Raw genomic sequence first — 16800 nt, 5'->3', positions numbered from 1 at the left:
AGAAATAGAACTAGGGGACTTGCACCAACTAAAGATCTTTAAAAGTTACAGGGCTAACTGAAGATATTGTACACTGATTGGCTGGGCTAAATAACGCCCAATAAATTCTCATTCATTTTCGTAGGGCCTTTGAATGTAGACATACTAAAAAATGACTACCTAATCTACACATCTCAGTATCATGCTGCTTCTGGCGGCAAATCATTCACCATAGGGAAGAGATCTGACGGCACCTTCCACTGGGGCTCATAACAAAAATTTATAGTTCTATTATCATACACATTGACTTTCTTGATAGAAAACTACAACGCCTGCAATCAGGAAGAAGGGGAAGCTTGAACATTATTATCCTCATCTTTCATTATTGTGTTTAGACCGTCGTCAAAGCCAGAGGAAGGGGCAAGCTCATTCAAATCAAGGAATCGTCTTTTTCTTGATCCCTCACCATCCTCCTGACTGGGATCTGATTTTGCAGGAGGTAGATTTTGCCTCTCTCTCTCTTCCACCTCAACATAAGCATGGTGCTCATTATCTACTTTTGTTTCCTGATCTTCACCATCATCGTCATCTGAATCCTCATCTTCCATCATATAATCACCATTTTCGCTGGGACCTGAGTGATTGTCTGAAGCATTAGACTTCTCAGGTTTCATAGACTCTGGCTCTGATTCTGACATCTCATATTGACGGTAATTGATACGGTTTCTGGTGGCCCTCTTGCTGCGTCGCAAACCAATGCTAATCTCATCTACGGACCTGAGTTTAGTTTCTCTCCTAGTGCGACCTGGCAATTGCTTAGATTTCCGAGGCTTGTCACTGTCTTCACTGATACTCAAAGAATCTTCGTCGTCGTCGTCATCTTCTTCTTCTTCAACATTGTCTTCATCCCACTGATATTCATCATCTCCCTCAGAGCTACTGGAACGGTTCCTTCTCTGCTTACGTTTCCTGAGATACTCTTCATCATATACAGCTTCTCCGACAATATCATCATCACTGTCATAGTCAGCCTCATTATCTGACAATGCTTCGACAAATTCTTTCTCTGAGTAACGCATAGGCCTCTGTCTTCGCCGATTGCTGTCGTAAAAACAATAAGCAAGAATCAGAGGTTAGACATCAGGCAACATCGGGAATTTTCTTCTCTGTCTTTATTTTTATATTTTTGGGTGCATGTGTTAGGAATTCTCACCTTCGGTCCAATAATTCAGATTTGTGCTCTTCTTCTGTATCATCAAAGTCAGGTGATTTCGGAGATGGCATGCTAAAATCCAGATGTTCTGAGGCATGTGAAGGACCACTCCGTCTACCATTACTCAAGGTTTCATGTTTTCCTACTATTTCTCTCCTGGACGTAGGTTCTGGAGATGGTTGTTTTTGTCTGAAAAAGGAAGGAGTAGATTTTTATGCTGTGTATGATTAAACCCCTTTTCCCAGTAGGAAAATGTACACAAATACATCAGGAACAAGCAGAGATGAATTTCATACTTGGTTACTTTAATCGCCTCACTGATGGACCGATCATAATCATCTGCAATGACATTCATGTAAAGAATTATATTAGTGTTCCATCGGCAGATGAAAATGCACGGGTAGCAAGATGATTCCCACCCAACCAAGAAAAAAAAGAAAAAAAAAGAACACCAGGTAACTTCAGATGATAATTGTATCAGGGTGATCGTAAAACAAGAAAGCCGATGCCAATACATGGAAGTGCATCCTGCATCGATAATGACACATTGAACTATATCTGTTCCAGATTGCCTCGCCTCTATTCAAAAATATTATGGAGAAGTGACAAACATGCTTCAGTTAAACAATAACTAAGCTGAGTGATGAATCTCCAAACAATAGTTATAATGGAGAAGGCAATTTGTGTGTGCTACAGAAAAATAAGCGAGGCAAGGCTGACCTAGTCAGACAGTAAAAACCCAAGATGATATATTCATCAGATCAAGGACTCGTTGGTTAGTCCATAAACACATACCATCTAGCAGTCAGAACAATATCCCTGTACACCCTGTTTTACCCATGAAGGAACGCTTATCAGCCAAGCATTGTCCAAGAATAATGTTTTAGGTATGGATTATCACATTTAGCCTACATCAGCACCCCGAGGTACATACACAAGCAGCTAACCACATGAAATGGAGACTTGATGCCATAATAGCCTAAAATAGGGTTAGAAAATCAACATGAACAGCATTTTACAGTGTGGGCTTCAACCAGCAAAATCATGAAATCACAGGTTCCAACTACAACAGGTTAAACCTTCTTGCTCTTACCAAATGTGTAAGTAACAGGCTTCCTATCACGAAGTGAACGCCCAGTAGCAAGGCCATCAACCCCTAAGAAATTATCAAGAAGAAGAGCCTGTCTGTGTTGCTTTTTCAGCAACCTCTCCTTCCTCTGTGAAAATGGGGAAACCAGATTTATATCAGTTACTCTTTGTCAGAGCAAAATTAACCCAAAAATACAAATAGCAATACAATTCCGCAAGGACCATAAATAAGCAAAAATGAAAGGATAGAATCCAAAGTTTAAATCTTGGAATGCCCTCCTCTTATCATTCTTCTAGAGAAAATAAGAGACACACCTGAAAATAAATTTAACAGTAACAGTACCTTGTGAACTTTCTCAATCTCTGGAAGCATGTCTATCTTCAGTTTTTTCCCTAGAGAAGCCTCAGTTCTATTTCTGCTTGAGCAAAGCTTCTCCTATACGTGAATATGAACAAAATCAAGTAAGACTAAACTTGATAATATGAAAAAGTTACCAGCAACGATGAAAGCAGGGGAGGTAATCTTCCCCCTATTTTTTTTCAAAGAGGGTGAATCCTATATCCGGACACAAACAAATATCAGAACTGTAAATCTATAATGAAACTACGTCAATTACATTGATCAAAGAGCAAATAATGTTTTAAAGAATTGATCCTGGGAATTGACTTGACGTAAAGCATGATTGTTGAATAATTATGGAGATAAAGTTTATACTCTTTTAGCTCACATTACTAAATGCCAATGAAGAATGTAGCCTGACTCAACGGTGTTAAAATCAACAACACAGCCCCATATTCCAAAAAGAAAAAGTTCCAGGAACGTTTATAATGATGCCAAAACGTTCAAAATTGGGAATTATAAAGGAGACTCAATAAGCTAGCTATATGAGATTTTTGTTAAATGTTATAAATTACTTCTTCTGGTCTCAAATACAAGTCACCAATAATACTTCACAGATATTAAGAAAATTAATTAAAGGTGGTTTAACTAATTAAATTTGTACCAAAGCACGATTATTTTTCAAATTTTCCCCTAATTAAATGGTTGACTTCCTTCCATAGTAAATTGAATTATTTTTTATGTCTTCTCTAATTTCTCTCAGTTTTCTGTATCCTAAGTTTTAATGAGGTATTTAAGAGAAAAGCCATTTAATGATACAGACAACTTGAAAAAGTGACTTATATTTTGGATCAAGAAAACTCTCTAATATAGAGAGTATAAGCTAGGACGTCATATGCATTTAAAAAAAAAAAAGAGGAAGAAGTAACCAGTTTTAGAGCTTCTAGCAAAGCAAAAGGCATGCAAAGTCTTCTGCAGAAAATTGACATTCCCTTTAAGCTGGTTGACATGGCCAGAGCATAATGCTAAGATTTTTAGAAGTTCCACCACCTTATTTTTAGCAAGAAAATTGTTGCCTCGCTTCTCAATGATTTTGGTTCAAGGTCAAATCACCCAGTCTGGTTGAGTTTTCAGGACAATGGTCCTATGAATGCGTTCTTTCTTTCATTTTTTTTCCTTCAATTTTAATCATTCATTTTTTGGGGTGCCTTTCCATGTATGTTCCCTAGAGGATGTCTTAGGGCCTGTTGTTTAAACTTAGCAAAAAAAGTGATTTTGATTAAGCAACATGAGGGAGTTATTGGGAGAATATTAATGACATTACACACCGTAAAGATGCCCAATGGATGATGCAGACTGATACAGTTATAAAAAGATTTTTTATCACTGGGCAGGTAAAGTTCTACTCAACCACAAAATTTCTATATCTGTCTTTTGTCAAGACTTTACTCTAAATTACTATTTTGGCAACCAAGAGAGATGGTAATGAAGGGTTAATCAGAATAATTCATGAATTAAAAGTTTTCTAATTTGACAATGTATGATTGAGATTTCCTTCTAAATGACATGCTCATACTTCAATTACCACCAAAACATTAGGTTACTTGGAAATTAAGTTAGTGATTCTCCTCATAGAGAACATTGGATTAATTATTCATTGGGCATGTAAGAACAATGTGTGACTTATATTTCGACATTTTAAGGATTGATAACTGTATTGTCTACTTGCTCAACATTTCTTAGCCTATCTTGAGTGCTCTTCCTCTCTATAATAATCATCTTAATATTACACTACAAACTTGTTCCCAAGCAAGCCACCCAACAATAATTAAAATGTCTCCCTGTCATCAGGCAACTAAAATATGAAAATAGAACAATTTCCGAAACTTACAGAAACATCTTGAAATTCATCAAAATTAGTAGCAACAGCTTCCCATTGATATGATGTATTAGAAAGAACCTTTGAACCTTTTGCCCTCCCTTTCTTCACTTGAACTACTTCAGTTTTCCTTGTTTCACGATATAACCTATGACCAATAATTGGGTCATCTTCATACCTGCACTAATCAAATTACAAATAAATAAACCAACAGTCGATCTAATTGTACAACAGCTATCCAATATATTATTTCAAGATCCTCACAACTCCAAGTGAAATTTCAATTTTGGAAGAAAAAGTATCACCAATAAGAAATTCCATGAGAATCACCCCCAATTCGCTCTTTTCGAAATGTTGAAAGTTGAACACCATGTCTGAGTGAGTTGTCGATGTAACTTCGGACATCTTCTTGCTGCAAAATATCACCCAAATTGGATTATCAAGCTGCTGATACATAAGCAGGTACAGTTGTCAAAGTAGGACCACGTCAAGCAATGATAGCATTTAACATAAGGTTGGAGAGGTCGAGAACCAAATCAGATGTGAATATCTTCAACCATCTGAAGTTTAAATTTACACAGCCATGCACATATCGAAGTACATTGTATGATGATTATGGAAAATTCATTAACACAAGCTACAATCATGCAAGGAAATTGATTGCATGTAATTTGTGTGTTCATAGAAAAGGGCTCTGCAGCATTTTCTTCCAATTAGATAGATTGAAAACATCAGGTGGAGCTCATTCTACCATGCCAAAAGTATACCTAGTTAGAGATAAAATAAACAAAAATATACATAAACAAAAATAGTACCTCAACACGAATGTCACATAAAGCTTTTAAGATGACAGACGGATCCCAAGATCAAGTGATTTATATGCTTCAACCTCCGCCCTGTCATATTAGAATAACCTGAGACTTCAAGCATGCAAATAGATTGACATCACAGAATATTTTTATATTTCATGGCTACTTACCCATGCGAAGCAACAATTGGAACATCCCCATCGGCAACCTGTGCATAATTACAACACAATCTTATTAGGCTCTAAAGCTACAAAATTCACATTACTCTCAAATATAAGCTTGCTGGTTAAATTGGCCTCATTACCACAAAACCACCAATCCTTCAATTTTTCCTGCATACACAGTTATCCAAGTATCACGTGTGAGTGCCATTCTTGTGATGGAGGGATTGCCTATCAAAATATTGAGAAATGTTATGAGCAGAATAGTGGCAGTCTGGCAATTAGACTATCGAAAGAAGAACAGTACCATTTTCTAATTAATAGACACCGAAGGACATGGGACATAAGAACATAGCAATAGAACTGCAGATGAAATCACAATTTTAAACAAATCTAAACAGCCTTGACTTTCTCCAAGTCTTACTCTTGATAGATCTATTTATCATTAATTATCTACTTACAAGAGACTTCATGCAATGATTGATGGCCATAATCATTTAAGACTTAATATTCTACCCAATGAGCATATTCAAATAAGTTCACCTTTTTACTACTAATATAAACCAAATAAAATGCTTGGCTGCCTCACTTTATTTTCTTCTAACCATAACAGCCTACAAACATGAATATTTAAACCTCAAAACTCTCTGTATGGCTTGGCAGCCGGCTAAACTACCACGAAACTAAGATTTGCTTGTGGTGCATAGATGAATCGTGCGGGTATAAGCATTGCAAAAAATAACTTTAGTCAACATAAAACAAAAGCAAACAAGAGAGGGAATATTTATTCTGGTGAGATACAACAAAAAAGTAAGCACTAAAGTAACAAAATTTTTATCACATTCATCTGAAGATGAACGTAAGCAAGAAAAACAGCACTTCAATAACAAACCAAAACCACAAAGCACCAACCTTTAACAAGGGTATGTGTATATCACTTAATGTGTCGTTTGGCATAAGAAGAGCTGTCTCGAATTCTTCAGCTGAAAACTCTACTGAGATGTTTAAGAGAGGCCTAAATACCTACAGCAAGATGGAGAACCATTAGTCCCGGAACACTGAAGGCATAAGAACCTCACAAAAGCAATCCAAAACCAAAGATCACAGCTTTCCAGCTCACATGCAAGAAATTGAGTACAGAAGCTAATTCCCACATGGACCGCAGGTTCCACCGAGGCAACTGCGAAGGAGGAGGCGGTTCCACTAACGGCGTCACGATCTTGCTGCATTGCTGCTGCGGCGAGTCCTCCTGCTTCTCCTCCTTCTTCGCCTCCTTGGACTTCCGTTGGATCGCCGGCTGCACTGATGAATAGAGACGAGACGCAGCGCGAATGGTGCACGCGCGCGACGGCCTGTTGCTCCTCGTAGTGGTAGGAGCGGCTGTCGTTTCTTCCTTAGAAGCAGCGACGCCGTTTTGGGAATCAGGGACGTGGTTTCCGGAATTTGGTTCCGGCGAGGATCGGTTACCGGGTTCGCCGGAAATCGGAGGAGGAGAGGGAGATCCTTCGGGCATGGTTATGGAGATCCAAAGGTTTTCGGGAAGTTACAGAGGGATTACGCGTGAAGGATCATGGGTTAGCATTGGAGCAAGAAATCAAAGTGAAGGGATTTCAGAGAGAGAAGCCCCTTGCTCAAAAGAGCGAGAAACTACAAACAAAAAACAGAATGCGAAAAAGCAAAGGGGTGGGAAGGACCAAAGGTCCAAGCCCTTATACACAAAGTTACATATACCTTCGTACTGCTTGCGTGACTGCAAATAGGAGACTCCCTGAGAAGCACAAAGAGAAGAAAGATAAACAGGCGATGCAGAGGAAGAAGGACAATTCCTGGGATTTGGGGTGAGGTGGGCTTTGCTTTCACTTGGGGTTATTTGGTAAAAATGACTTCTTTTTTCCTGTCCTCTTCTTGTCCTTTACCGCAGAGTGTGAAATGAATTGGAGATGTGTTGTTTCTGCCTTTCTGGGTTAGCCTTCGTAATTGATAATTTTCACCCTCTTATCCAATGCCTTCTTTATGTAGTTTCAATTTTCTATACTCATACCACAAGCCTGACAAAATATTTTTCGTTTATGCTCTCACTTTTATTTATTACCATTCTCATTATCTGTAGCTTAATCTGCACTAGGAATTAATATACTGAAGCTGATGAATTTCATACAAGGAATTTGTTTCCATTCCTGCTAAGGAAATTCAAATTGCATATCCGTTTAGTAATTGGCATTGTGGCATGTAAGCGTGACAGAAAAGTGATCAAAACTCGTTACTTTATTTGATAATAATTAAGTATTTTTAAAATTAACGCTTGCATTCTTTAATTAGACATTTATTTTTTTTAATTTTAGTGGACAACTTTATTTATTATTCTAACAATATTGAAAAAAAAAATTAAAAAAGTGTAAATAGTAACCTTAAGAAATGTCAGCAAAATATTTTATCATTTTCCAAAAGTTTAGTTTTTATAATTATTTATTATTAGCATAAATTATGAGTTCTTAATTGTTATTTCTTCTCATAAGCAAGTCTTCCTCTGTCAAAACATTTAATTTTCTCTTGTATTTGTTTTCACAGAAAGTGCATTGCATATGTTTAGCCAACGCCATTAGGTTGTCTTCAATGCATGTGATGTTAATCTGCTGATCATGAGTAAACAATAATAACATAAGGTGATGGCAGTCTAATCAAATCACGATAACCTTAATATTTTTAGTTAGTGTGATCCACACAATAGCGATCGCTAGCCCAGAAGAATTCAACTTGGGTGAAATTTCAGTGAGAACCTTTGGCTCAATTTAATTCCAATCAATACCTTCAAAATTTCGCTGCATATGGAGACTAAAAAGAATTAAATAGCAGATTAAAATAATGTTATTGTCGAAAATAAACTTAGGCGCATAGATAATTCATGTAAAAAAATTAATAATTAATGCATAAAAAAATGAACAACTTATTAAATTTTTTATATTAAGTTTGCTTGAAAATAGCATATTCCATCAAATTTATAAACTTGTATATTTTTAATCTATCTTCTAATATTTAAATATGAGATTTTTTTTTATTATATAATACAATTAATATAGGTGAAATTTGAAACTCTTATTAGAATAGAAGCATAACATATTATGAATTTACAACTTTCATTCCACTCATATTAATTGTTCATCTTTCACAAATCATTTGTTCATTTTTTCCGCCAAAGTTGTTTATGTGCCTTACTCTACTTATTTATATTCATAATGATATTATGTTTTTAATGAAAGTTGTAAATTTTATCTATATTAGCTGTTCATTTTACATACATTAATTATTAATTTTTTATATGAGTTGTTTGTGTGCCTAGCTATATCAAAAACAATTAGATTATTTCAATTAATTCTTTAATTTTATTTCAATCTCTGTCTAAAATTTCAAAATTTTAAAAATTTTGACTAAAAGTAAATCTGGTTGAGGAGTTCTCATTAAATTTTTTTCAAAATTATTTTGAAGACAAAATTTAATCGTAAGAATTCCCGAAAAGAATTATTGTTCCTACAGAAAACATAAGAATCCTCGGACGCATTGTACGCTTTGACCAACAACCACCCTTCCCACCATCTATTCTTTTCACTTTTTTAGTAATTCGCCATTATTGTTTTCTTGATAATTTTGGCCAGAGGGGTAAATATGTAATACTGTTTGCCCTTTCCTTTTGTTTTCTTTGGCCAATGTCCTCTCTGATTGTGTTTAGCTGAGAGAGAATAGAGAATAGCCCATGATTGTCTGATCTTGAAAATTACTAGAGAATCAACAATAAATCCTAAGTTTAAGCAGATAATAAGTTATTACAAAGAAATAATTCTAGTCCTAGAGACTAAATTCTAGAGTCAATATTAGATTAAAATTCAAAGAGAGAAAATTGAGAAAAGATAGGACCCACATTTTGGCTTTTTCCCTTGGCACTAGCATTCAAACTCAAACAAATCCTAAGGTTTCTGAGGCTCACCACCCGTCTAGATTTTCCATTAGGACTCACCTTTTTCTAATTTTTGTAATGCATGAAATATAAGTGAATTTTATTTCTCTCTGTATCTCTTTCTCCCAAATTACTCAAAGCAATCATAAACCTGATGGCAATAACAGTCCGGCAATGGATCGATGCTAATCCTTCATATTTTTTTGAACTGATTTTTGCTGTCTCACATGTTAAAAAGATTTCCACCATCGCATAAGCTTATTGAGTCTTGTTATTAAACCTTGAAAAGCAAAATTTAACACCATCTCTTATTCCAAAATTTTATAGTTTACATAAATCTTTGCCTATTTTTTCCTTTCTTATAGTTTTATTCACAGTGAGCATTTCCCCCCTATTTTGTTTGCCTCATTCATACCAAAGTGTAAGTAGAAGTAAGTGATTTGTAGGTTTTTTTTTTTTTTTGAAAAGTTTCACTTTCACCTTTTATATTGGGTTGTCGATGAAATTGTGATTTCATTACAGTAAGCCCCACTGACGACCATGATGTATGGTGCTGTAACTTGACATGACAGTAAAGTGTTTCTACATATTCAAGTTCGTTCGGGTTGTTTGGATGTCCAAGTTTATATATTATAAATTGTTAAATAAGTTAATGACATGATCTCAATCACAATCAATGAAATGAAGCGATCTAAAAGTTGCACTTCTGATTTTCACACATATCTTAGTCTTATTTATTACAAGTTCCCATGAAAAGCATACTGATTTGTAATTGGAGGCTCTACCAAATACGTTAAAAAAAATGTGAAAAATTCATCAGTTTAGTTGCATTCTTACTAGTGAACTTGTATTGGCTAATTCAGAGGAAAAGTCCAAAGTCGAATCTTAAAAAGAAATCAAATTGGTCCCTGATAGGCTTCAGTCAAAACACAGAATTTAGTAGGATAAGAAAGACTGACAACAGAAGGAAATCAACATCTTTATGAAATGAGGAAGAAGAGAGAGGTTTGTGATGTTCTGAAACAGCAGCCTTTTCCTTGGTACACAAGTATCTACAACGTCTTGGTCGTGTTGCACTATAAACACCAGTGCTTGTGAGATAATAAATGTCCTTCCTGTTATCTTCTGCCAATGAGAATACGTACCCCAATACAGGAGTTGAACTTCCCTGCACAAAAGAGCATTGCAATGAAGAGTCAGGAGCCCATGTACAAGGAATTTTGGAACCGGGGAAGTTTCCACTTCCTTCAGGACTTTCAGCACCTGTCAATATGGATCCTGCAGACAGATCTGTGTACATGTACCTGAAATATCACCAATACAAATGTTGTTTTTTGTTATCTGTATTGCCTGAAATAGCTTAAGCATCTGAGTTAATTATTTGGTCTAGAATTTCATTTGTAAAGTATCATCTGTCGGTGCTTTATCTCCACACGTACAAAGAGGTGTGATAGAGATACTGGTATAAAAATCAGAGGTCTTCATAGTTCATAGTGCATCTTAACATTTTGGAAGAAACGGTCATTGACAGGTTTGAATAGTGAGATGGCCGCTTATAAAGAGGGCCAAATTGATAAATAACTTGAAGTCTACCTTCCATACATGCAAGGATCAGTCGTGGAGCGACAAAAAAGCCACCTACAATGGATGCAGAACCGGCTATTTTATCAATCTCTGAATGACTACATCCCAATATAGGAAAGATAGGGTGTATGGAACTGGCAGAGGTATTTCCTTCAGGAGATTCTGATAGTTGGAAAAGTAAAGATCCCTCGTAGACTCGCCACCCATAGTTCCCTCTCTTTTTAACCATATCAATCTCTTGATATTGATACTACAAAGAATGAATCAGAAGACAGAAAACATCACAGTTAGCGCAAGCAACAACGTGATGTTAAAAATTAAGCAGATTTGCATGCCTACTGGACTCTTCTACCACCAAGGGTATACAATTGGATCACTGAACTTGTCCTGAGTCTCCTCATAGAAAGTAGGAGGGCCTCTTGGAGTCAAAACTACAACGCCAAGGGTTCCTAAAACCCAAAGGCCATATCTCTGGTTCAAGCTCCCTGTCACTGTTGAGATATGGATTATCTCTAGGAATACTGTAGTTTCCCCATAAACCTTGATCCTTTATTTCTCTGGTACCTGCTAAGAATGTCGACATGAAGTGACACGTGCACAGTTTATATAAAAATCAAATAGACATGCGTGCTGGTTAAGAGTATAAAAGATACTTGTTACTTAAAGGCATAAAGAAATCTCCATCACTGTTAGAGATTATTCTTCTATATGCTTGGCCCATTATGTTGTCTATAATTTATAGACTCCACTCATAAACAAGTGAGCTCAGAATAAAACTGTCTACTTTGTCAACATAAAAAAATCTCATAATCATGCGTGATTAACATTGATTATTGATCTTATATAAGCCCCGTCTGCCAAAATACATTGCCAACAAGTTCTATGCATAAGGTTATCATGCTAATGTTTTTCATGCAGAAGTAGCTAGAACTTACTAGGTAAATTATCTACATCAATCCTCAAACATTGACAGGTTTGAATAGTGAGATGGCCGCTTATAAAGAGGGCCAAATTGATAAATAACTTGAAGTCTACCTTCCATACATGCAAGGATCAGTCGTGGAGCGACAAAAATAGCCACCTACAATGGATGCAGAACCGGCTATTTTATCAATCTCTGAAATGACTACATCCCATATAGAAGGAAAGATAGGGTGTATGGAACTGGCAGAGGTATTTCCTTCAGGAGATTCTGATAGTTGGAAAAGTAAAGATCCCTCGTAGACTCGCCACCCATAGTTCCCTCTCTTTTTAACCATATCAATCTCTTGATATTGATACTACAAAGAATGAATCAGAAGACAGAAAACATCACAGTTAGCGCAAGCAACAACGTGATGTTAAAAATTAAGCAGATTTGCATGCCTACTGGACTCTTCTACCACCAAGGGTATATACAATTGGATCACTGAACTTGTCCTGAGTCTCCTCATAGAAAGTAGGAGGGCCTCTTGGAGTCAAAACTACAACGCCAAGGGTTCCTAAAACCCAAAGGCCATATCTTGGTTCAAGCTCCCTGTCACTGTTGAGATATGGATTATCTCTAGGAATACTGTAGTTTCCCCATAAACCTTGATCCTTTATTTCTCTGGTACCTGCTAAGAATGTCGACATGAAGTGACACGTGCACAGTTTATATAAAATCAAATCGACATGCGTGCTGGTTAAGAGTATAAAAGTACTTGTTACTTAAAGGCATAAAGAAATCCCATCACTGTTAGAGATTATTCTTCTATATGCTTGGCCCATTATGTTGTCTATATTTATAGACTCCACTCATAAACAAGTGAGCTCAGAATAAAACTGTCTACTTTGTCCACATAAAAAAAAAATCTCATAATCATGCGTGATTAACATTGATTATTGATCTTATATAAGCCCCGTCTGCACAAAATACATGCCAACAAGTTCTATGCATAAGGTTATCATGCTAATGTTTTTCATGCAGAAGTAGCTAGAACTTACTAGGTTAAATTATCTACATCAATCCTCAAAATTTTTCCCAATAACGACTTTTTGTTCTGGGAAAATTTGTAAGGATCATCTGCCATCATGAGGTACAAGTATCCATCTTCGGGTCCAAAGAGAATCTGACCAGCATGACCTCCTCTGTACGGAACACCGATTGTGAATGTCCTTCTCACTTCCAATAGATTGGCACTTTCAGCCTAAATATAGGTATCAATGCATTTCTCAAAAATCATATAGGAAACAGTGTTCAGAGACAAAATATGAAAGAGGTACAATGCATACCAATGAAGGCTCTAATGCTATGCCATACTGCCATTAACTCTATACTCTGCAACCGCAACATGATACTGACATGGCATGACACCATCATCGGATCCAAGTTTGAAAGGGTCACATTTCACAATGGGTTACAAGCACATCTCCCAGAACAACTAGGATTTTTTGTCTGATCACAACAATATAAGAGAAGAAGCGGCCATTTTGTCTGACGTTTAAGCGGCCATTTTTTTTGAAGTTTGGATGAAATGCAATTCACATCAAACCGTGCCCAGAATCAAATAGAATGTGATCACTGATGACTAGGAAGGGTTTGGATTCATCGAATTCCAAAATCCCCTCGGACCCTTCATCAGGAATTGAAGCTAAACCATACCTTGACTTGTAAATTTGTCAAGAAAGCACGGTTGGAACCATGAGGATGTGGAACCAAATTTTCTCTAAGCATAGGCCCTTTGGATGTTTGGAGGTAGAGAAGTCAAGTCTTTTTCCAACTGTGTCTGCAATAAAGGTTCGAATTTTGGAAGGCATTCCTGATCAATCAAGAAGAAACCAGACGAGCAATCATCATCATATCAATTAATTTAAAAATATAGGAGGAGGAGGATTACTCACGGGATTTAGCGGCAAAGGGGTAAGATGAAGAGGACTTGAGATATGTGAAATGAAGAAAGACAGAAAGAGAATATGAAGACTGCAAGACATGATGAATCTATCCAATGCTTAAGAGCAAGTAGAATTTACGCTTTCTTAGCTTCTTTTTACGAACTAGCTCTAGAAGATGAGCTTAATTGAATCCGCAACATGGCAGGAAAGAAAAAATTGACCCAGAGGAAGTTTCTCACTTGCCACTCAGTTTCACCTGACCTCTACGTCGTCCTAATTGTTAATAGTGGAACTGTCATCAATAATGTTGCTTATATCATAGAATTACCAAACTGCTTATGGAAGAGAGCTCTTAACATTGAGAAACAAGTCTGTCACATAGCAATGCAGCAAAATCGAGTCATGGTTAGGTTACGCCAAACCCTGAGAATTGATCATCACTTATGAGACGGGGAAGTCCACAGATTGGTTTTGGAATGGAAAGCGAGCCTGTCTGTTTTGGCGGCGACTAGAGACCTGAACCAAGGCCACAAGAAAACCATATGGAGATCGATGCACGGGAAAACACATTTCAACTCTCATAGTCTCTTGTACGGAAGAGCATAAAATTTGACACATTAAATAGTAATAGTGCTACTCACATAAATTCGCTGCACGAGGCTTCACTATTTGTTGTTTACTTGGGACGAAATGGTACAATTTTCAATCTGTATAGTTTCTACTTTCCCACTCCAGGAACGTTATCCAGTTGCATCACATCAAGTTATCAACAATTAAGGCAGTTTAAAACCGAGTCATGTGAAAAACAACATGAAGCCACCGATGACATGGAAGTCTGTCCAGGAAAAAGACTCAGAGCAAATAATGAAATAAAAATTAGACTATAAATAACACTACGTGGGTCAAAATTTTGAAAAGTTTTCTCTTTATTCTATTGGCTGTGCTTAACTCCTCCCTCCTCCTCCTCCTCCTTTTACTGTCTCCAGAAATAATCTCAACCATCAAGCCCACCAATGGCTTTCATATTTTTAAGAAAGCCATGGACGAGTCATCGGTTCTCTGTCTCTTCCAACACTCATTGACTCTGACTTCACAGAATTTGGCCCTGATGTCACAGGGGCAGTTGGAGAGGTTGACAGTGATTGTTTTGATTTGGTTTAGTGCACTCTCTCTTCTCACTCGAGTAAAACGCAGAAGCTGACCAAGGGATTTCTTCGAAAACTGTAAGTAGTTGGGCATAAAATCTCCTCCAAACTATGCAGGGTATCTAAAAAAATCAGAGACGAGTGTGCGGTTGGTTTTATATTGGGAGGACATAAAAATTCTCAAAATAAAAATATTAACAAACATAATAAATTATTATTAAATAAAAAATATAACTTATTTTTCCTCAAATAAAATTTATTGTTAATCCTTACTTTTAAATAATTTTTTAAGAAGTCCTTAAATGTGATTCTCCCTTTTATATTAGTCAAAAATCAATTTGTCAATCATTTAATAACAGTAAGTTATTATATTAGAATTTATATTTAGATTTGAATATATTTTTTAAAATTAATTTTAATATTTAAAAATTTGTTTAAAGTATGATAGTAAAATATGTTTGTGAATGTAGAATTACTAACAAGAACATTGATTTATAATCATTGTAATTTCATTGCACAAATGTATTATATTTAAAATATAAAAAATATAAAAAATTTAAATAACATAAAATTTGATATGTTAAATAATAAAAAATAAAATTTGACATGTTAAAATAAATTATATAATAAAAATTCAACATACATTAACATTAAAAATTACATGATTCAAAAAAAATGTACACATATATATAATAAATTTTTGGAGATTTGCAAATTTAGCCCATATCATAGAACAAGATAAAAACAATAGTATAACCTTTTTAAATTGAATAATAGCCTTATATTTTATCTAAAATTTAATTGACAAAATTGCTCTTTAAAATTATAATGCCCTAGTTTTTGCAAATGCCTGATGACCCCAAACGTAAGAGAGGATAAGAGAGCAGAGCAGACAAATGAAGACTTAATTATTCATAATTTTTTATTTTATTAGTTTAAGTTTTTGATTTTCTATGATAAACTAAGAGTTCAAAAAAAATTTCAAACTGCATTTTATTTGTTGAGCAAATGATAATGTGTTTTTCCTATATTGATGTGTATACTATATCATTAATATACCACTATACATAGTTATATATTAAAATTAATATATTAGACAATCAAACATAAACTTGTTTACATATATCAATGATGTAATATCATAATCAATAACATGAAAAACACATAATCATTTGTCTAAAACAAATCAAATACAGTTTGTAAAAAAATTTAAACTTTTACTTATAACAGAGATCAAACCTAAACTAAAAAAAAATCATGAACAATGAGAGAGTAACTTGTGTTTTCTAGTAATAATTCAACAAAATTTTATAATCAATGACAACAAATCATAGATTGTGAAGAAATGAACACCTATTCGGTGAAGATATTGCTGAGAAAAGATGGATATAAATTTGACGTACTGTTAACTTCAAGATACTAGAATTGATGATCAGTTTTGCAAGCATTGGATAATACTATTGAGAATATTTGACAATAATCCTCATGAGGCAAGAAGAAGAAAGGAAAGAAAGATTGTAAAAGGCAGAAAATAAGATAGTCATATGTGGGAAATCAATTAAGTTAGCTAAAAGAACTTAGCTGAACGTTAAAATCATTCTGTTATACAAGATATATTCCTAGCCCAATTATCCAAAAGTTATTGTTGCATGTTTTATATACAGTTTATGAATAAAAAAAAAAAATCACCTCTATAAATGGGCCATATTTTAAATATTGAAAACCTATTTATAATTTTTGAAAACTCTATTTTTCTTGCTATTGAGCTAATATTCTCTAATTTTTATTTAAATAACTTT

General features: G+C 35.2%; 1 protein-coding gene and 1 pseudogene across 1 annotated transcript; both read right to left on the bottom strand.

Annotated features, from left to right (window-relative positions):
* Positions 1 to 74: 74 nt before the first annotated feature.
* On the bottom strand, positions 75 to 7396 carry LOC129320253 (DDT domain-containing protein DDR4-like). The gene is given in 14 exon segments (XM_054965596.1): positions 75 to 1080; positions 1193 to 1381; positions 1489 to 1531; positions 2286 to 2409; positions 2625 to 2717; positions 4513 to 4678; positions 4806 to 4912; positions 5316 to 5353; positions 5356 to 5396; positions 5480 to 5518; positions 5616 to 5647; positions 5649 to 5701; positions 6379 to 6493; positions 6591 to 7396. Coding segments are annotated over 14 exon segments (2196 nt in total). The 5' UTR covers positions 6984 to 7396; the 3' UTR covers positions 75 to 317.
* A 2858-nt stretch (positions 7397 to 10254) lies between these two features.
* On the bottom strand, positions 10255 to 11888 carry LOC129321068 (HIPL1 protein-like; annotated as a pseudogene).
* Between the last annotated feature and the right edge of the window lie 4912 nt (positions 11889 to 16800).

This window comes from Prosopis cineraria, unplaced genomic scaffold (genome assembly GCF_029017545.1).
Source record: "Prosopis cineraria cultivar Desert tree isolate PC_DT_omini unplaced genomic scaffold, ASM2901754v1 PC9, whole genome shotgun sequence".
NCBI lineage: Eukaryota > Viridiplantae > Streptophyta > Magnoliopsida > Fabales > Fabaceae > Prosopis > Prosopis cineraria.
The sequence above is the reverse complement of the archived record's forward strand: the minus strand, read 5'-3'. Positions and strand labels throughout refer to the sequence as shown.